General features: G+C 36.2%; 1 protein-coding gene across 4 annotated transcripts in view; it reads left to right on the forward strand.

Moving 5' to 3' along the window:
* NPEPPS (aminopeptidase puromycin sensitive) overlaps nt 1–21,704 on the forward strand; it is a 62,290-nt gene that overhangs the window by 6,688 nt on the left and 33,898 nt on the right. For all 4 annotated transcript variants that reach the window (XM_036407649.1, XM_036407653.2, XM_036407652.2 and 1 more), the window contains exons 2-4: nt 1,508–1,592; nt 11,953–12,030; nt 19,336–19,457. In XM_036407649.1, the coding sequence (XP_036263542.1) occupies nt 1,508–1,592; nt 11,953–12,030; nt 19,336–19,457 (285 nt within the window). The remainder of the gene's footprint in view (nt 1–1,507; nt 1,593–11,952; nt 12,031–19,335; nt 19,458–21,704) is intronic.

A 21,704-nucleotide genomic window follows, 5' to 3' on the forward strand; every position in this document is an offset into this window, starting at 1 on the left:
TAGTGTTGTACTGGTATCTTGACATTGGTAGATTAACTGCTTGGCTATTATTAAATTCACTGTAGATGTTGATGGATGAAAATATAGTTGCCTAGATAAAGATTAAGATATATAACTAAACTCCTGTTATTATTTTGTTGGCATAAACTTCAAACTCTGAAAGGTTTTGATTCATTTTGCCCTTTGGCGAACAACCAGTAAGTGCTTCATTTCTCTGTTTCTGAATTTTTAAAAAGTCATATATATGAATAGGCAAAGATTTTGATGTTGGTCAGATGTAATGCTATAAGTGGCCAGTTGGGTCATAAAAGTTTTAGTGTTGTTTGAATATGTTCTGGTGAAATAATACTAAATTAAAAAAATATGTTTATTAAATGACATTTTTTGTTTAGGAACAAGAAGATTTGACTTATGAAAAGGATTTTTTTGTTAGTTTGTTAATCCTCACTGAAGGATATTTTTTTCCATTGATTTTTAGAGTGAGTGGAAGGCATGGGGGGAGAGACAGAGAGAGAGAAACATCGATGTGAGAGAAACACATAGTTGGCTGCGTCCCTTATGTGCTTCAACCTGGGATTGAACTCGAACCTGGCTATATTACCTACAGGAGTAATATAATATCTGTATAAAAAAGCTATACCTAACAGTAATCATTTTACTAACAAACCATACATAAGCATATTTTTTTATAATATGTTTTTATTGATTTTAGAGAAAGGGTAAGGAAGAGGAATAGAGCAATAAAAACATCGATCAGCTGCCTCCTGCACACTTCCTACTGAGGATCGAGGGACCAAAATAGAACCTGCCATATTTTTGGTATATGGAAGGATGCTCCACCAACTGAGCCACCCAGCCAGGGTGAAGGATGTTTTTTATTGAGCCAAAATAAATAATGAGCCAACACTTTATGTGTTAGAGATTTTGACAGTCTCTTATAGGCTTGATAGCATACTATTTGTAATATAGGTCAGATAATTTTAGTTTAAAATTAATCATGTTTGCCCAGTCAAGGTGACTAAGTGGTTGAGCATTGACCCATGAACCAAGAGGTTATCTGTTTGATTCCTGGTTAAGGTACTGGTACATGCCTGGGTTGTGGCCTCGATCCTCAGTAGGGAGTGTGCAGGAGGCAGCTGATCATTTATTTCTACCGTTGATGCATAAATAGTTTAAGTTTTAGTGAGCTTGCCTCTCCCTAACTGGTTTGGCTCAGTGGATAGAGCATCAGCCAGCAAACTGAAAGGTCCTTGGTTTGATTCTGGTCAAGGGTACATGCCCGAGTTGTGGGCTCCATCTCCAGTAGGGGGCGTGCAGGAGGCAGCCAATCAATGATTTTCATTATTGATGTTTTTTTCCCCTCTCTCTCTCCCCCCTCCTCTCTGAAATAAATAAAAATATATTTCAAAACAATAAAAAGTTTGTCTGCTACATATATTAAGTCAAGTTGAAGATATAAATAATAATCAAGCAATTTCTGACATTGCTGGTTTTTCTTTTCCCTTAGGTGAGGCAGGCAACCAATCAGATTGTGATGAATTGTGCTGATATTGACATTATTACAGCTTCATATGTACCAGAGGGAGATGAAGGTAAGAGCTGTTTTTCATTTCAATTTGCTGTTCTATTTGTATGTGTATGTTATGAACAGGGTGGGACAAAAGTAGGTGTTTATAGTTCAGTACATGAAAGACAGTTTATTCTGGTATTTATTAATTACTAGAGGCCGAGTGCATGGATTCATGCACATTGAAAGGAAATTAATTAGAAAGTGGCCAAAAAAGTCAATGGGGGGGGGGGGGGAAAGGAGACACATGTACTACTATTTGTAATACATTAAACAATAAAATAAAATTAAAAATAAAATAAAGAAGGTGGCCAGTGGGGCAGGACTGGGCGAGATGGGCTGGATACGCCCTGGAGCTAACCTCCCGTGGTCTCTCGCTGGTCAGCCGCACCTGGGGCGGTGCCAGGGCACAAACTGCATCTGTGGAGTGAGTGGGGTTCTTCCAGCTGGAGGGGTCCCTCTGGCTGGTCTGCAGGGATTGGCGGCAACCAGCAGTCTGACATCCCCCGAAGGGTCCAGGAGTTAGAGAGGGCACTCAGCAAAGTTGCTGTCACTCGGCAGCTCCTGCATTGAGTGTTTGCCCTTGATGGTCAGTGCACATCATACCTACTGGCCAGTTGGCCAGTCGGCTAATTGCTTAACCTTCTATATATATAGTTTATTTTTCATACAAACAACTATAAACCAACTTTTGCTGCACCCTATATTTGTGTGTGCTTTTGTGTGCATGTATAAATATACATTATATTAAGATATCAGTTTTACTTTAGAAATAGAAAAATTCTTAAGGTATTCATGGGAAATATTTGAATAGTATAATCTGATTGTACTACCAGATAATGGAAATGTCACAATTTTAATTCTACTTCAAACATTAACTTATTTTGTGACTCTAGACAAATCACTTTTAAGTATAAAATGAACATAATACCATGCTTTAAAAAACTGATGAGTTATTTTAAAAATTAAGCAATTTGAACACGAAAGGTTCATCAAGTTGGCTTAGTTCATATGTGGTTTTCCTAAAAATTTTTTTCCTCTTGAACTATAAATTAAAATTGAGAGAAGTCTTACTCTTAACTGAGAGAAAAACTTTTGCTTTATGATATCAAATATAAAGGTTAGAAGCTAAATGATGGAGTTAGTTACAGGGGAAGAATAGATTAAAAAGAAACATGGCATAGAATGAGTAGGAACTTAATGAACATCTTTAAAATGTGAACTATTTTAGATCTTATAATTACAACAAGGATTAAATTTAGTAATCAGTTTTGGCATGAACTTATTTCTACATAAGCTGCATATTTTAAAGTTACCCAGTTTGGCACAAACTCGAAGGTATGTTAATATTGGAGTTGAATTGCTTTTAATTTTTTACTTTACCTTGACATTCCTTGTCAAAATGATTGATTGGTTAGTTTCTACTACTCTAAGATTTCCTCTTAGAAAGTCTTTTCATTTGGTATAAAATAAGTTAAAAATTTGACCTTTTTACATTTTGCATTGCTGGTTTCCCTCTCTTTTACATTATACTGAAAAGAAGCATAAAAGTAACATTTAAGGCTTGGATATACATACACACACACACACACACACACACACACATATATATATATATATTTTTTTTTTAAAGTAATTTAGAAACATACCAAGCTAATCATTTCCCTTTTTATTTATTTATTTTTAAGAATTTATTTATTTATAGAATTCAGAGAGGAAGGGAGAGGGACAGAGAGAAACATCAATGATGAGAGGGACTCATTGATCAGTTGCCTCCTGCATGCCCCCCACTGGGGATCGAACTTGCAACTCAGGCATGTGCCCTTGACCAAAATCGAAGCTGGGACCCTTCAGTCCACAGGCCAATTCTCTATCCACTGAGCCAAACCAGCTAGGCCTCAGGTTTGTTTTTTATCTTCCTCTACTAAACTGTCAAGTAAGAATTTTGAAAATGTATAATTGCATGGTGCCAACTCATAATGATATGAACCTCAAGGAAGTAGTGTTAATATTCTCACTAAGAGAGTCGGGAGAGAAATGAAAACTTAAAGGAAATGAAGAGGATTTGGAGAGAATTCAGATAAAATATTAATTTTTTTTAGATACATAAAATATTTTCTCTAGAACTAGCTAAGGTACATTTCTCAAACCATTTCTCCTACAGCAACAGAAAATCCTGGAGTCGTGTGTAAACCCATTTTATTTTGGAGTATAAGAGATTGAAAAGTTGTACGAATTTGGCACTTTAGGATTTCAGTCAGAAACAAAGATAGATTTTGCCTTTCATATATATACATATATAGCTTATATACCTTAATTTTACTCTTGGACATAGTAGCATTAAAATTTTTTTTTTAATCCTCACCCAAGGATATTTTTCCCCATTGATTTTTCAGAGTGGAAGGGAGGCCGAGAAGGGAGAGAGGAGAGAAAGAAAAACATCAATGTGAGAGAGATAAATAGATTGGTTGCCTCCCACACATGCCACAATGGGGGCGGGGGTGTTGAACCTGCAACCCAGGTGCATGCCCTTGACTGGGAATCGGACCTGAGACCCTTTGATGTTCAGGCCGACACTCTAACCACTGGCCATGCCAGCCAGGGCAGTATTTTTATTTTTATCTTATGAGAGAGTATAATGTTGCTTTATAAACTAGTAGTTATGAATTTGACTTCCAGCTCCTCCCAGGGCTCTATGCTGATGGCAGGGGAACAAATGAATCAGTACAGAGATACCATTTATTAACCCAGCTAATCTCATGTAGTACCTATTAATACTGGTGGGTGCCTTCTGTAAGACCGATTAACATATTTGTAGCCACCAAATCTTGGTGCTTTAAGATAAAATTAGAAAATTATTTGAAAGCATACGATTTTTGCTTTTTTGTGTAAGTTCTTAATATTGAAAAGGCCATCTTATATGTGAAATAACTCAGAAGTGTCTATTGGCATGTGTTTCTTTAAACTAAGGCACTGCCTTTTATAAAACAGAACTAATTTATTTAAAAAATATATCTGAGATCTTACTTTGTAATATTTTAAAAATGAGAAATCAGTAAGAAAAACGGCTGAAAACTGTTTTTTTACTGTTCTGCACTTCAAGGGTTGGTGAAATCACTAGCACTTAAGCCAGTGCAAGGAATGCACCTCCCTACACAGTGCAGGGATTAGTATTGTCATCAGCTTCTTCAAGAGAAATACGAAACTTTTGAGTGCCTGAACTCAGGTCCTGACAGGTAAAGAGTCTTTTAATTTATCATTAATAGATGGCTTGGGCATAGCCACATAGAAAATGATCACTTGAAAGATTTGTATCAATGTTTCCCTCACTATACTCTGCTAGGTATATGTTCGTAAGAAAAAACCTTTTTTTTAATCAGTGACATAATATTTCATACAACATTATAGTATACTAGAGGCCCGGTGCATGAAATTTGTGCACCAGTGGAGTCCCTCGGCTTGGCCTGTGGGATCAGGTCAAAATTGACTTTCCAACATCTCCCGAGAGGTCCCAGATTAAGAGAGGGCACAGGTCAGGCCAAGGGACCCCACCAGTGCACAAACAGGGCTGGGGAGGGACAAAGGAGGTTGGCCAGCCAGGGAGGGACCACAGGAGGGCTCCAGGGTGTGTCCGGCCTGTCTCGCTCAGTCCTGATTGGCTGGACTCCAGCAGCAAGCAAACCTACCAGTTCACTGTCTGCCCTCTGATGGTCAGTGCACATCATAGTGAACTATTGAGCAGCATTAGCATATCATTAGCATATTATGCTTTGATTGGTTGAACAGCCGACCGGATGACCAAACACTTAGCATATTAGTCTTTTATTATATAAAATAGTTTCAGATCCACCAGCATCACTGATTTATCCATATAAGACATGTAAACTTTAGCATGTTATTCTTGAATATGATTGTAGTTTTTAGTGTGTGCATATGTACATGTGTGTGTTTAATAAAAGGATAAAATAGAAATATTGCCAGACATTAATAATTTTAAGCAAAACTATTAACTTGAAAAAAAGGAAAGGTTCATGACACTTGATTATCAGTTTTTGTCTAGCTATTAGTAATATATATTCTGTCATATAATTATGTGTGCATTAATAATAGCATTAATAACCCACTCTCTTTTTTGCAATAGAGTTGCTGTATCATTCTGAAGATACATATACAACTAATTAAGCACTAACCCTCAAATCAGGGAGATTGAAAGAGAAGGGAAAATTGCTAATACAAATGTATTGACATATGATACAGAATTTCATACAGAAATTTTGTGTAAAGGGAATCCAAGTATAACTTTTCTAAAAAAAATTTTTATGGATTTCAGAGAGGAAGGGAGAGGGAGAGAGAGATAGAAACATCAATGATGAGTCTACGGCCATACCACCCTGAACACTCCCGATCTCATCTGATCTCAGAAGCTAAGCAGGGTCGGGCCTGGTTAGTACTTGGATGGGAGAAACATCAATGATGAGAGAGAATCATTGATAGGTTGCCTCCTGCATACCCCTCACTAGGGATCAAGCCCACAACCTGGGAATGTTTCCTGCTGGAATTGAACCCAGGACCCTTCAGGCCACAGGCCAATGCTCTATCCACTGAGCCAAACTGGCTAGGGCTCCAAGTATAACAATGATATATGGTAGGGGCTCAAACCAAAGTTACCCTTGGGGTTAAGCAAATAATAAAAATTAATGAATTGAGCTGGATGTAGGAAAGTAAGAATGTTGGGACAGAAGCTGAGCTAGAGAGTATATATCTCATATAAATATATTCAACTTTTAAAAAATATCTTTTTATTGATTTTAGAGAGGAAAGGAGATAGAAACATCAATCGATGAGAGAGTATCATTGATTGGCTGCCTTCTGCACGCCCCATGTCTATCTCGGTGAAATAACTCTTCAGACCTTTTGCCATTTGGGGGTGGGAGTTGTTAATCTTCTTAGTGAATTTTAAGAATTCTTTATATATTCCAGATATAAGCTTTTCTTGGACATGTTTGCAAATACTCTCTCCCAATCTGTGGCTTGCCTTTTCATTTTCATTGCAGTACTTTTTAAAGAGCATAAGTTTTTAATCTCAATGAATTCCAATTTACTTAATTTTCTTTTATAGTTCATGTTTTTGTGTAACCTATTTAAGATGTTATTGCAAAATTTAAGGACATTAAGATTATGTTTTGCATGTTTTTTCTGGAATTATATAATTTTAACTTTGACATGTAGGCCTTTGATTCATTTTGAGTTAAAATTTCTATAGGATATAAAAGGTCTAACTTCATTTTTTTTTGCATATGTATATTCAGTTTTCCCAACACTGTTTTTCCTCCATTGAATGGTCTTAGCACCCTCATTGAGAATCATTTGACCATATATGGAAGAGTTCATTTTGGGGCTCTCTGTTCTACTCCAATGCTTTATAACTGTCTTTATGCTAGTACTATACTCTCTCTCTTCTTACTATAACTGTGTAATATGATACTTCAACTTTGTTCTTTTTTCTAGATTGTTTTGGCTCTTTGGGATCCTTTGAGATTCCATGAATTTTTGGATGGATTTTTAAATTTCTACAAAAAATACTGTCGGGCTTCTGAGAGGGACTGCATTGAATCCATAGATCACTTTGGATATAATGTACATCTTCACAATATTAAGTCTTCTAAATCCATGAATGGAATATGTCTTTCCATTTATTGTTGTTTTTTTAATCCTCACCAAGGATATGTTTTTATTGATTTTTAGAGGGGGGTTGGAGAAAGAGAGAGAGAGATGGGAGGTGGGGGAGAGAGAGAGAGAGAGAGAGAGAGAGAGAGAACGAACACAGAGAAAGAGACATCGGTATGTTGCCTCTTGTACATGCCCTGCCTGGGAATCAAACCTACAACCTTTTGGTGTATGATGCAATGCTCCAAACAATGGAGCCACCAGGCCAGGGCAATTTGTATATTCTTTAATTTCTCTCAGCAATGTTTTGTAATTGTCAGTGTGTAGGTCTTTCACTTCCTTGATTAAATTTGTTCTTAAGTATTATATATTCTTTATGCTATTGGAATGGGTTTGTTAAATTCTTTTGAGATTGTTCATCATTAATGTATAGAAATACAGCTGATTTTTTTAAATGATGGTTTTGTATTGTATAACTTTGCTGAATTTGTTTATTAATTCTTATAGTTATTTGGTTTTTTATTGTTTTGTTTTTATTTTGTGGAACTTTTAGGGTTTCCTACATATAAGATTATTTTGTCTATGAACAGAGATAATTATTTTTTCTTTTCTAGTTTGGATGTCTTTTATTTCCTTTTCTTGTTTAGTCTGGCTAGAACCTCTAGTACTATATTGAATAAAAGTGACAAAAACAGGCATTCTCGTCTTGTTCTGGATCATAGGGGAAAGAAAAGCTTTCAATGTTTTCACTAAGTGAGATCATCTTGATCCAGTTAAGTTTGTTTTTTTCCCGTCAATTTGCTCTTATTGATAGTTTGTAGCCCTGTCAGGAATCTTTACTAAGGTTTTCCCTTACTTTTTAGGCCTGAAATCTATTTTTTACTTCCATATCATTACAAAATTAAATCTAGTAGTCAGCAGATATCTTGAGGGGAAATTGAATGAAGCATGTTAAACTTCATCTGTTATTCCACTTTTCTGAAATCTTGGCCTTGAATCCTGGCTGCTTTGGTAGTCCTTAAATCCAGTTTTTCTCTCCTCAGCCCAGTGAGACTGCTGCAAACTTTATGACTCTTCTTTCTTTTTTTTATTTATTTTTATTTTTTTTATATATTTTCATTTCCCCTCTCCTTTTATTTTTAATTAAAAAAATTTTTTTTAAATCAATCTTTATTGTTCATATTGTTACAAAAGTTCCTCATTTCTTCCCCCCTCCACCAGGTTCCCACCCCACCCTCCGCCCCCTCCCCACCCCCCATTGTCCTCATCTATAGGTGCAGTTTATGTTCAGTCTCTTTCTCCCTCCCTTTCCCCGATAGTAAATCCCTTTCAGATAGTAAAACAGTTACTTAGCATTTTTTCATATCAATAATACCACCACATGCCCAATGATACATTTCACACAAAAGACATTTCCAAATAGGTCAACCAGCCTCATCCAGGCCCCACCCAAGGCACTCATAGGTCAACACCCCAGCCCTATACTAACTCAACACATCCAGATCTAAGCCTTCATCACTTGATTCAGCAGACCTTCAAGTTCCCACAAAAGTTTCCAGCCATGTCTGAGAGGCAGCCGTGGGGCAGGGGCAGGCGAGGAGCGAGCTGTTTCGGGCCTGGCTGCTCCGGGCCTGGCCTATGACTCTTCTTTCTTTATTGACCTCTATGTTCTACTTAGAAGTCAATAAATACAACAAATGAATAAAGAGCCTGTGAATATAGAGCAAATTTTTGTGTGATTTCCAAACACTTAAAACATTTGACCCAGTTTTTATAGTTTTTCTGACACCAGCTAAGCTGTCACAGCCAAAGCGAAAGTCTAGATTAGGGGTGTCGAACTCAATCAGAGAAGGGGCCAAAATCTAAAATCCAGCCTAAATCGCGGGCCGAATGGTTTACTGAACAGTCATAAACTGTCATTGTGATGGAAACGCAGCGGAATGCAGTGATGACAGCGCGGTGCAAGCCACATTGCAAGGCCTGGCGGGACGGATTTGGCCCGCGGGCCTTGTGTTTGACACATGTGGAGATGCATCATTTTAAAAAGTGAAACATATTTCATTATGAGAACTATAGCAAGTGATAGTTCTTTCAGCTATTTGTAGGTTCAAAGGTTATTGGCCCTAATCCATATACAAATTATAGTTCGCAAATATTAAGATGATCTAAAGATTGTTATTAAAGTGTAAAATACTTTTGTAAACATTGCATAAGAATAACTTCTAAAATGTGAACAGTTATAAAACAATTATTGTTTATATCATTAAATGCTTTTTAATATATTCTTTTGCTTATATTTTATAATTATAAAAGAAATACTTATAATAAAGTCAAGTATAGAATATAAGATGTAAAAGTTCTCTTTCCTTTTTCATTATATCACCTACTCCTCCACTTCTAGAAGTATCCATGTTAATAATTTGATATGAATTCTTTTATACATGCAATTTTTTTCTTTAATTACAGAAGTGAGATTGTAAAATATATAATATTTTCATCTTGCTTTTTTAACTTAATCTAGTGTACAACTTTTAAGGAAGTATATGTAGACATGTCTCATAAAGACCTAGTTATCCTTTGTATAGATGTACCATTTTACAAAGTCATTTCTTAATATTACACATCTTGGTTATCCCTCACTTTTTTATCAATTATAAACAGTACATAGGACATCTTTTGTGCACCAGTGAGAGTGGTATACCTATAAATTGTGTCAAAACTATTCCCCCAGTGAAATTTGGCAAAATTCATATATCTTCCATTAGGAAATTGTTCAGGTTTCTGCCTATCTTTTTATTTAGTTGCTATCTTTTTATTATTGAGTTGTAGAAGTGTTTGTGTATCTCTGGATACAAGTTCTTTGTCATATAGATGACAAAAAAATATGCACATGATTTGCCTATTCATTTTCTGTTTTTAAAATATTGATTTTTTACAGAGAAGAAGGGAGAGAGTAGAGAGTTAGAAACATTGATGAGAGAGAAACATCGTCAGCTGCCTCCCGCACACCCCCTACTGGGGATGTGCCCGCAACCAAGGTACATGCCCTTGACCGGAATAAAACCCGGAACCCTTTAGTCTGCAGGCTGACGCTCTATTCACTGAGCCAAACCGGTTTTGGCATTGCCTATTCATTTTCTTAACAGTGTATTTTAATAATCACAAGTTTTACTAAATATTAAATCAGATCTATCACTTTTTTTCTTTTGTGGTTAGTGCTTTTTTTTTGTCCTCTCTAACAAACAAATAATTGTCAAACTCAAATAGACTGAGCCTTTCATGCTGAATATTATGGGACTCTATTAGAGGCTTTGATCTCTCATTACCCTGGCTGATGTGTGAAGAAGAATAGATTATAAGGCGGCAAGAATAGAAATAGAAGGATATTGTGTAGTGGTCTAGGAGGGAAATAATGGTATATTGGACTGGGGCTGTAGTGATGGAGGCATTAAATAGTCTGAGATTAAAGGTATAGGCTGTTAAATCCACATATTGGATGATGGTATGAGAGACAGACAGACACATATTGAGGGAGGCAGTTAGGATGGTTCCATATTTTTGCCTTGAGCTACTGGATGAATGGTGGATATTTACAGAATATCCAAAACTGTGTTGACCAAGGTTATTTCAAACTCTAATGTATATTTGCAAAGTAGTACGTTTTCCAATGTAAAGTAATTGGTAGAGTATCCCATAATACATGAGACTTTTAAGAAATTCAAATACATGACTACTCTCTTTTTTATAAGAAAAAATTTTGGAGGAAATTTTACTTTTTTTTTTTTTAAATACACATGTAATATAATGTAGTTGATGTGTTCATTAATGGAATCTAGCAATACAATATTTTATTGTTTCAATTTTAAAACTGCTATTCTTGCCCTGACCGGTTCCCATTTTTCTGCATCTTCCCTTACACTTACTATTATATTTTTTGTTATTATTATAGTCATACTAATGGTTGTGAAATAGTATCTCTCTGTGGTTTTGACTTAATGATGTTGAGCATATTTTCATGTGCTTATTAAGGCTACCTCTTCGACGGGCTGACTTTTCATTTGGGATGGGGATGTACTCTGATTGGAAGCTGATCTGCTTAGCTCTTTCCCGAAAGTGTCAATTAAGTTTTCTAAAGTCTGTCAAATAAGCAGTCTCTTCTCACTCTTGGCAGAAAGCAAATCAAAGCCTTAATTTAACCCACACACCTCCTTTATTTCCGTAAAATGTAACAACAAAGAATTTTGCTGGAAGTTAGTATAATTTATGTCTTATTTGGAATTGTTACCTATCTTTGGGTGGGAAACAGAACTTTCATTGGTATCTCTAACACTGAAAGCTCATCAATTTTCTCAATCTTCAAATGATCACGAGTAAGACTGAAACATAAAAAGCAATATTGCCACTCAAAGGCAAGAATGAAGCAGGTCTGAGAATCTGGTAGAAAACCTTTTTACATTTATAGTAACCCCATTTCCCTTATAAAGTGTTGTGAATGAATGTAGGATGTGTAAGGATTATTTTTAAGGAGTATATTTAATGAAGGTCACATATCCTTAAGAGGTTAGTTTGAAATGACACTCTTCTTAGTAGGAACTTAATTTATTAAGTTAAGAATTTCATTTTAGTAGAGATTTTGCTCTTGAAAATGTTAATTGCTGCATTCTGTTTTAACCTTATTAGTTCAGTCAGATTTATTGTAACTTTTTTTTCCATTCCAGAAATACATGCTACAGGATTTAACTATCAGAATGAAGATGAAAAAGTCACCTTGTCTTTTCCTAGTACTCTCCAACCAGGTAAGAGACATGGCTTTTGTAAAGTCCGATGAAAAATAGTGGCATCATACTTCTTCCAAAGAAATTCATTGCATGCCATTTTCCCCACTCATGTTTTAAGCAGATTAAAGTTAGGTATATTGCAGCTTTTGGACCACCAGGGGGAACAAGAGAGAGAGAGAAAGAGAGAGAGAGAGAGAGAGAGAGAGAGAGAGAGAGAGAGACTCAAAATTAATGCTCATTTTACCCTAGAACATTGTTTTTCACCTTTTCAGTTTCAGTTTTTTAAAAATACATTTACCTAGCTCCATCTTTAACTAATTGTGATTCCAAATCTCTGATATGAATATCCCATAGATAATTTTGATGTACAACTGGAGACTAGATAGATAAAATGTTAGTGAGGGCATGAAAGGAAAGATTTGTTAATATGTTACTATTAGGTATAAAACCACAAAGAAAATAGAAGACTTTCCAAACTTAAAATAGTGGGAAAAATTATGTACAAATTTGTTGGTAAAGCACTAAGACTTTGATTAGCCCTGGCCAGTGAAGTTAAGTGGTTAAAATGTTGGCCTGAGAACCAGAGGGTCACAGGTTCCATTCCCTGTCAAGGGCACCTATGTGGGTTGCAGGTTTGCTCCCTGCTCCCCAGTCAGTGATTCTCTCTCTCATCATTAATGTTTCTGTGTCTCCCTCTCCTCTCCTCTCTGAACTTAATAAAAAAATATATTTTTTAAATGTGAAAATATACTAATATTCAGCTTCCTAGTCATGAGAAATATTAAAACAACAGTTATCGATATGCCAGTTTTTGTCTGTTCTGTAAGAGAAATTTTAAAAATATTCTCCATAATATGTCTGACTTGATATTTTTGGTGGGAATGTAAATCCATGTAATTTATTTAGAAGCAGTCTAGCAGAATGATTCAAGAGACTAAACATGTTTATGTCCTTTGACCCAGCAATTCTGGTAATAGAAATATATCCTAAAGAAAAATTATAAATTTCGAAAAGGCTTTATTCCAAGGATATCTACAGAGACATTACTTAAGGTAGTAAAAAGTTGGAATTAATGTGTTTGTCCAACATTAAGGAAATAATCAAGCTATGACATAGTAGGACGTGTCTATCTGGTGAAATATATATACTATAGTAGCAATTAAAAGTGAGGTTTGTGAATTCTTAACACTGTAAAGTGCTTATTATAATGTGAAATTAAAAAGCAGAATACAAAATTACATATCCAGGGTGATGAATCATAACTGAAATGATAAAAATAAAATTATATGTCTGGTTGTTGAAGTAATTGATGATTTTTATTCTGATTAACACTTTTCTCTCTGGTTTGTATAATTTTTACACTGAGAAAACATTGCCTTAATATAAAAATATTTTTTAAAAATATATTTTTATTGATTTCAAAGAGGAAGGGAGAGGGAGAGATGGAAGCATCAGTGATGAGAATCATAGACCACCTCCCTCCCGCATGCTCCCTACTGGGGATTGAGCCCTCAACCCCTGCGTGTGCCCTTGGCCGAAATTGAATCGGGGACCCTTTAGTCCACAGGCCGATGCTCTATCCACTGAGCCAACCAGCCAGGGCTAAAAGTGTTTTTAGTAAAAATTTAATTGGGCAAGTTATCTTTTATTCAGGGCTCTTAATGACCTTTCATTTTGCCCTTTTCCAACTAGGATTTTTTTGTATGAAATTATTATAAATATAAGTGTTTTGCTATGATCATTAACAGATACCTAAGAATATAACTTAAAAATTGAAATTCCTCCTCAAAGTTCAGGAATCAGAATAGCAGTTGATTTACCATCACCAATGGAAACTAGCCCTGGCCAATGTGGCTCAGTTGCTTGAGTGTCATCCCATGGACCATTGTATTGGACCAGGTTGCCATTGTATTCCTGATCAGGGAACATGCCCATATTGTGGACTTGGTCCCAGGGGGCATGGAGGAGGCAGCCAGTTGATCGTTCTCTCTCATCAGTGTTTCTTTTTCCCTCTCCCTCTCTGTCTCCCTTCTCTCTTTTCCCTTTATTCCCTTTCCCTCCCCCCCCTCCCCAATCAAATCAATAAAAATCATATTTAAAAAAAATGGAAACTAGACTCTAATGAAGCCATTCAAAGTTATGAGATTCTAAATTTCAACCTAGAATTCCATGCTTAGCATTTAAAGAGGTTAAAATAGCCTTGGCCAGCATGGCTTAGTTGGTTAAGCATCTTCCCATGCACCACAAGGTTGCCAGTTCGATTTCTGGTCAGGGCACATGCCTGGATTGTGGACTTGATCCCAGGTAAGGGGCATGCAGGAGGCAGCTCATTGATGTTCTGCTCTCACGTTGATGTTTCTCTCTCTCACTCTTCCATCCTCTCTCTCTAAGTAAAATATCTTTTCTGAAATTGGCACCATTCTAGAATAGTGTTAAGTTACCATAATCTTTGTAAGACCTAACAACCTCAGAATCAGTGGTTAAGAATCCTGTAGAGTGGCATTTATTTGGAGAAACACTAGAAGATATTAACATTTTGAAAGATCATAAGAAATGATCACACAGAGGCAAAGACCTTTACTCTCTTTTTCTATAATCTGTCTTTGATTTTACTGTATTTAGTAGGCTCATTAAATTTGTATTAAAGTATTTCAAGATCTACTTCAGTTTTTATAATAATTATTATACTCTCCTAAATACTAAGCAATTAAAATTTTTTAGTGCAAGTCTCAATTTTTCAGTTGTTTAATTTATAAATGAGCTCAATGTATGTTTTATTTTATTTTTTTATTATTTTTTAATTTTAATTGTCAGATTCTTCCATAAACCATCTTCTTTAAAGAAGGAGTCAGATGATTTATGGAAGAATATCTTATTGATTTTTTACAGAGAGGAAGGGAGAGAGATAGAAACATCGATGAGAGTCATCGATCAGCTGCCTCTTGCACTGGCGATGTGTCCGCAACCAAGGTACATGCCCTTGACCTCCAACCCGGGACCCTTCTGTCCGCAGGCTGACGCTCCAAACTGGTTTCGGCTCATTGTATGTTTTAAAAGGGTTACCACCCCAAGCAGATAAATAGTGGATATCAAAATATTATATATAATTTGAGGAAGCATTGTAATTTATATGTGCAGATATGTATAAAATTAGTCAACCTGGCAATCAGTTCTTCCATATGGTATAAATTTGATGTGAAATTAATTTTTTAGAAGTTCTTTTTTCTCCTTTTCTTTCTTGGCCTAAAATTCTACTACATTAATAATAAATACTTTGTAATTAATATTGTACAGTGTGACACTAATTAAATTTATTAATGATTAAAAACATTTTTAACTTGTATTTTGTTTGAATTTCAGGTAATAACCCTTCCTAATACTTTGTATTTTGTTTAGTATGCCACTTTTGGCAGTGGTCACTGTCATTATCTTGTTATGGTTTGATGGCCTTGGCGATTTAATACCAAGTAAAAGTGTAAGCAGCCTTTCTTATTTAGTTTTGAATTTTATTCCAAATAGGAAAAGTTGAAAGTAGATTTACCATGGAATCTGAGTTATATAAAAGACACCTTAACAGTTAACTTAGTGAAAACAGACTTACCAATTCTATTAATGGAATTGTAACATAGAAGGGAATGGGTTTTGGTAATCTATTAGCTATTCCTTGTAAACTTTATTAATGTCGATATATCTGCTTTTTTAAAAAGTCAGTGAATTCCTAAAGAAAAGAGAAATTTTGTAGTTAAAATTTTAAATTATCAGTAATTTAAAACTCTTTCAGATTCTTTTACTATATTTACATTTACTGTCCTTGTAATCTGTCGTTCTCTTTAAAATAAAAAAACTATTCATTGTTCCCTTAAGACAGAATGTCATATTTCAAAAAATATATACTTTTATTGATTTCAGAGAAGAAAGGAGAGGAAGAGAGAGAGAGGGATACATTAATGATGAGAGAGGATCATTGATCACCTACCTCCTGCACACCACACACTGGGGAGTGAGCCCGCATTCTCGGGCATGTGCCCTGTCTGGGAATTGAACCGTGGCTTCCTGGTGCATAGGTTGACACTCAATCTCTGCGCCTTGCTGGCCAGACCAGAATGTCTCATTTAAAAAAAATAATCACAGCCCTAGCGGGTTTGGCTCAGTGGATAGAGTGTCGACCTGCGGGACTGAGAGGTCCCGGGTTCAATTCTGGTCAAGAGCACATGCCCGGGTTGTGGGCTTGATCTCCGGTAGGGAGCATGCAGGAGGCTGCCAATCAATGATTCTCTCTCATCATTGATGTTTCTGTCTCTCATTCCCTCTTCCTTCCTCTCTAAAATCAATAAAAAAATATATTTTTTAAAAATCACAAATGTCTATTCAATTGAACTTCAATTCAGTTGTTCTCTTTTCCCAATATGATTACTTTAAGAATGTGGAACTTGCCGAAACCGGTTTGGCTCAGTGGATAGAGTGTCGGCCTGCGGACAGAAAGGTCCCTGGTTCGATTCCGGTCAAGGGCATGTACCTTAGCTGCGGGCAGATCCCCCAGTAGGGGGTGTGCAAGAGGCAGCGGGTCGATGTTTCTCTCTCATCGACGTTTCTAGCTCTCTATCCCTCTTCCTTCTTCTCTTTGAAAAATCAATAAAATATATAGTATTTTTTTAAAAAAGAAAGAACGTGGAACTTGCTTTAGTGATGAATTTGGTACAAAAGTCTGAAATTTTCACTTGAAATTACTTTCAGAACCAGTTTGTGATAAGAAAATCATCAGTTTAAGTAGTTAATAAATACACTTAGTGTTTTGTTTAGAAATGGTTTACAACTCATCATTCACTTATTCGTAGACTTGGACTCTTTATAACTTTTGGATCTTTCTGAAAAGCAAATTCAATTTTGGAAGATGAAGATTTGAGTTTTTGAACATCCAAGAGATAAGTTTGAAAGGTAGAGGGAGAAATACAAGAGCATTTTGAACATTGTCAGTGTCATTGTTTCATGGCATTCTAAAATGACAGTTTAAAACTTTATGATACAAAAGTTTGGGTATGATTAATTTATAGTTCTACTATATCTTGATTCATTGTACTTCCATACTCTAGATTCTATAATATGTATGTATAGGTACTTTAAAAGGATCATTTTTAAAGTCAACATTTTTCTGTTTCTTTTTGTGACTTGATTTGTAAAATGTAGAATGGAATTACTATTATTTTGTCGTGCATATGAGTTTAGTAGATGACTACTAGATAATAATTTCTTTTATGAAAAAAGTATATATACTCACCCAAAAAATCCCATTTTATCTGAGTTTGTTTTGTATCTGTACAATAATCTATCTATCTATATAAAAGCACACTAACCACCAGGGGGCAGATGCTCAACTCAGGAGTTTTCCCCAGCCCACAGGCCCTGATTGCTGAGGGGCCTACTGGCCAAGTTCCTGGTTCCTCTTCCTGGTTGGCAGGTTCTGATCGCCTGATTGGGGCCAGGCCCCCGGGCTGGGATGGAGAACTGGGGGTGAGTGGTGGCACATGTGGCCCCTTTCTCAGTGGGGCCAATGGCCAGCTCCCTCCTTGGACTGTTGACAAACCTCACAGCCGTCAGACCTCAATCAGCTGTCACGGTTGCAGTTGGCTCCTTCCTGCGGTGGCGGTTGGCCCCCGGGGCTGGGACTGAGAACCAGGGGGTGGGTGGCAGTGGATGTTGGCTGCAGGGGAAGGAGGAGGTGGGGAGTTGGGGAACCTGAGGGGTCCTGATCTCAGTCAGGCCTAGGGACCCCCCCCCCCATGCATGAATTTTGTGCACTGGGCCTCTAGTCTATATATTTAAAAGCCTAAGCTACTATTATGACCGGTTGACCAGTCGCCATGATGTGCACTGACCATGATGTGCACTGACCAGGGGCAGACGCTCAATGTAGGAACTACCCCCTAATGGTCAGTGCACTCGCACAGCCAACCTCCTACAGTCCCTTCCCCCAGCCTGCTGGCGCCAGTCTGCCTCGATTGGGACTGAGCGAGAAGGCTTTGATTGGCCCTGATTGCTAACCAAGCTGAGGGACCCCACCCATGCATGAATCTGTGCACCAGGCCTCTGATAGAATATATATTCAGGTTAAATATTCATTTTTATTTGTATTTAATAATTATTGATTAAATGTATTTCATATCAGATTGCAAATGATTGAGGTGGCTCTAAGAATTGTTTTATGCCCTTGGATGATCAAATCATTGGTATTCCCTGTGGCTCCTAAAAAGTGTGGACTCACTGTTCCATGTAGATTGAGCACATAGTGTCTTTTCTTAATGATAAAGGTATTGACATGAATTCATCTAAAAGGACCAATTTACATGGTAAAATGAGCAGGAAGCATGAATTTTAAATTAAACAGGTTTAAGTTTTTATCTCATTTTTGCTACTTACCTAATTGTATGATCTTGGACAAGTTATTTAACTTTGCAGCCTGTTTCCTCATCTGAGACAATACTTACCCTGTTTCCCCGAAAATAAGACAAGTGTCTTATATTAATTTTTGCTCCCAAAGATGCGCTAGGTCTTATTTTCAGGGGATGTCTTATTTTTCCATGAAGAAGAATACGGTACACATTTATTGTTAAATGAAAATAAAGGAAATTTATTACCTGTATACGGTACGGTAGTATGGTAGTTGTCAACACAAACCAGACAACCTGTGAATCCTACAGTATCAAGAATTTACTCATTTATTCAATGACAATCATGTCATCATCTTCTGGAACATCATCATAACAATTCAATTCCTGAATTTCCTGGTGAATTTCTTGTGACTCCATTTCTTTCAGAATCAGTGGACCAAATCTCTCATGTTTAGCAATAACATTCTGAGACAGAGCCTGGGGGGCGGGGGGGCTTATTTTCGGGGGGATGCCTTATATTTCACTCAGAAGGAAACCTGTAAGTAGGTCTTATTTTCGGAGGATGTCTTATTTTCGGGGAAACACGGTATTTGCAAGTTTATAAATACTTTAAAACACAATAGCATGTTATACATTTAATAATAAATATTCATTTCTTTTTCTGTTTTTTAATGGTCATTTGAGATTAATAATACAGTTGAAGAACTTTCTAAGCAGTTACCCACCCTATACATGACTTTAAGTTTACTTTAGAATTAGTCTGCCATGTAACTTTAGTAAATACTACATTCTCTCCATCGCCAGGAGGAGTATGTGAGAAAGGAAGGATTGATTTAAACATTGTAAATAGCCTGTCGAATTATTGTCATGGACATATTTTTGATAACTTGTACTTAACATTTCCCTAAAAGTGGTTTTCATTTATCTTCAATCACAGGTACAGGAACCTTAAAGATAGATTTTGTTGGAGAACTGAATGACAAAATGAAAGGTTTCTATAGAAGTAAATATACTACCCCTTCTGGAGAGGTACGCTATGCTGCTGTCACACAGTTTGAGGTATGGTATTCTTTTCTGAAGTATTATGATCTTAAATGAGATATTTTTACAAAGGTTTATTTTATTATTTGTGTGATCATTTGATGCTAGGTGCCTTTGGCCATAATTATATTTATGATTTTAGATTTTTATATTATATTCAGCCAATTATTTTCATTATAAGAGGGAGAAAAACAGGATTACTATTAATTTAATAGGAAAAACCACACGTGTCAAGTGCTAAGGATAATTTTAATTAAGAAAGGTACTAGTATAAAAGCAATATATAATTATTGAAAATTTATTACCTGCATGTATTTGTGTGTGTGTGTGTGTGTGTGTATACATATTGAGTTTATCGTGCAAACGTGCCTTTGATTGCTTTCATCACTTTATCCTTTGAATATTTCAGAAATTTTTAAATTTTGTTATTTGTATCATTCATTTAATTTCCTCTAGTATAAATTTCTTTCTGTACTGCTTCTGCTCCTAATTTAAGTTCTCTTTACTATCATTTCTTTTCTTATACTCTACTTACTTTTCAAATGTCTTTTTTATTCTTTGACAGAATTTTAATCTAATTTTTTTGAGAGTGCAATCACCCATCTAACATTTTTCCTCTTTAGAAAACCCTTTTCAGGGTTTCTCTACTTCTGTGTGTGTGTGTGTGTGTGTGTGTGTGTGTGTGTGTGTGTGTGTGTATGTGTGTGTGTGTGTGTGTGTGTGTGTATATATATATATTTTAATATATTTTATTGATTTTGTACAGAGAGGAAGAGAGAGGGACAGAGAGTTAGAAACATCGATGAGAGAGAGTCATCGATCAGCTGCCTCCTGCACACCCCCGACTGGGGATATGCCCGCAACCAAGGTACATGCCCTTGGCCGGAATCGAACCCGGGACCCCTCAGTCCCCAAGCCGACGCTCTATCCATTGAGCCAAACCGGTTTCGGCTACTTCTGTATATTTTGTTACTTCCTTTTCATGACACAGAATATTGTCATTAGTTCTTTTTTTTCTGTTTTGTTCTTTTATTTAATTTTGTCCTTTTGCCACTGATATTCTATTGAACCACTAAGTTTTATTTTGCTTTAACGACTGTGCTCTGTTTTTACTTTTAAAGAAAGAATGAGGTCTATTTAAGTAAGTCAAGTGGTGATAGTTTTAAGTTTAGTATATGGAAATGCCATTGAACAAATTACCTGCTTAGAATTGATGAAATGTCTGTCTTTATCCCCATTGCTAACATTTCAGATAAAGAACAAAGTACACCAAAGATTCTGAAAATATTTTTACTTTTGAAATAAAAGCCAGAGAGGCAACCTATCATATTTTCCCAATTCTGAATCCTTACAGTATACTATTGACCCTCTCTATGCTCTTATTGTGTTAACATTATTGATGGAGCCATTTGCATTCCATTTTTGAAATATTTTTATTAAAAATGTAATTATATGGAGCCCCTGGGGCACAACCAAATGTGGTGGGCGCCAGGACAGATGCCTCAAATTCCTTCGTTATTATGTTAATTGTTCCTGCACTCACCTGAGTACACGTCCATCATTTTACTTTTTATCCAATCCCGCTTTACTTTCTCCCGCCTCCTTACTCCATCACCAATGAATTTCATGTAACCCACCTATGTCCCTCCTTTGATTTCAGTGTATAAATAGAGAAATGTAACCCGCCATTCTTTGGAGCATTATCTCAATCCGTTGAGGTTCTGCTTCCCGGCATATGTCGACAGTAAGGCTCAAATAAACTCACAAAAAAAATTCAAAAAAAAAAAAAAAGTAATTATAGCCCTAACCAGTTTGGCTCAGTAGATAGAGCGTCAGCCTGTGGACTCAAGGGTCCCAGGTTTAATTCTGGTCAAGGGCATGTACCTAGATTGCGGGAACAAACCTAGAGGAAAGTGTGCAGGAGGCAGCTGATCGATGTTTCTCATCAATGTTTCTAACTCTCTATCCCTCTCCCTTCCTCTCTGTAAAAAAAATCAATAAAATCTCTATTTTTAAAAATATATGTATATAATTATGGCCCTGGCCAGTGGGACTCGGTTGGTTGTAGCATCTTTCTGTACACCAGAAGACTGTGGATTCGATTCCTGGTCAGAGCACAGACCCCCTAGTTGAGGGTTCCATCCCTGGTCAGGGTGCAAACAGGAGGCAACTGATCGATGTTTCTCTCTCTCGTTGATGTTTCTCTCTCTCCCCTTTCCTACTCTCTAAAAATCAACAAAAATATAAAATATATATAAAATTATA

Source organism: Pipistrellus kuhlii, unplaced genomic scaffold, assembly GCF_014108245.1.
Source record: "Pipistrellus kuhlii isolate mPipKuh1 unplaced genomic scaffold, mPipKuh1.p scaffold_m20_p_37, whole genome shotgun sequence".
NCBI lineage: Eukaryota > Metazoa > Chordata > Mammalia > Chiroptera > Vespertilionidae > Pipistrellus > Pipistrellus kuhlii.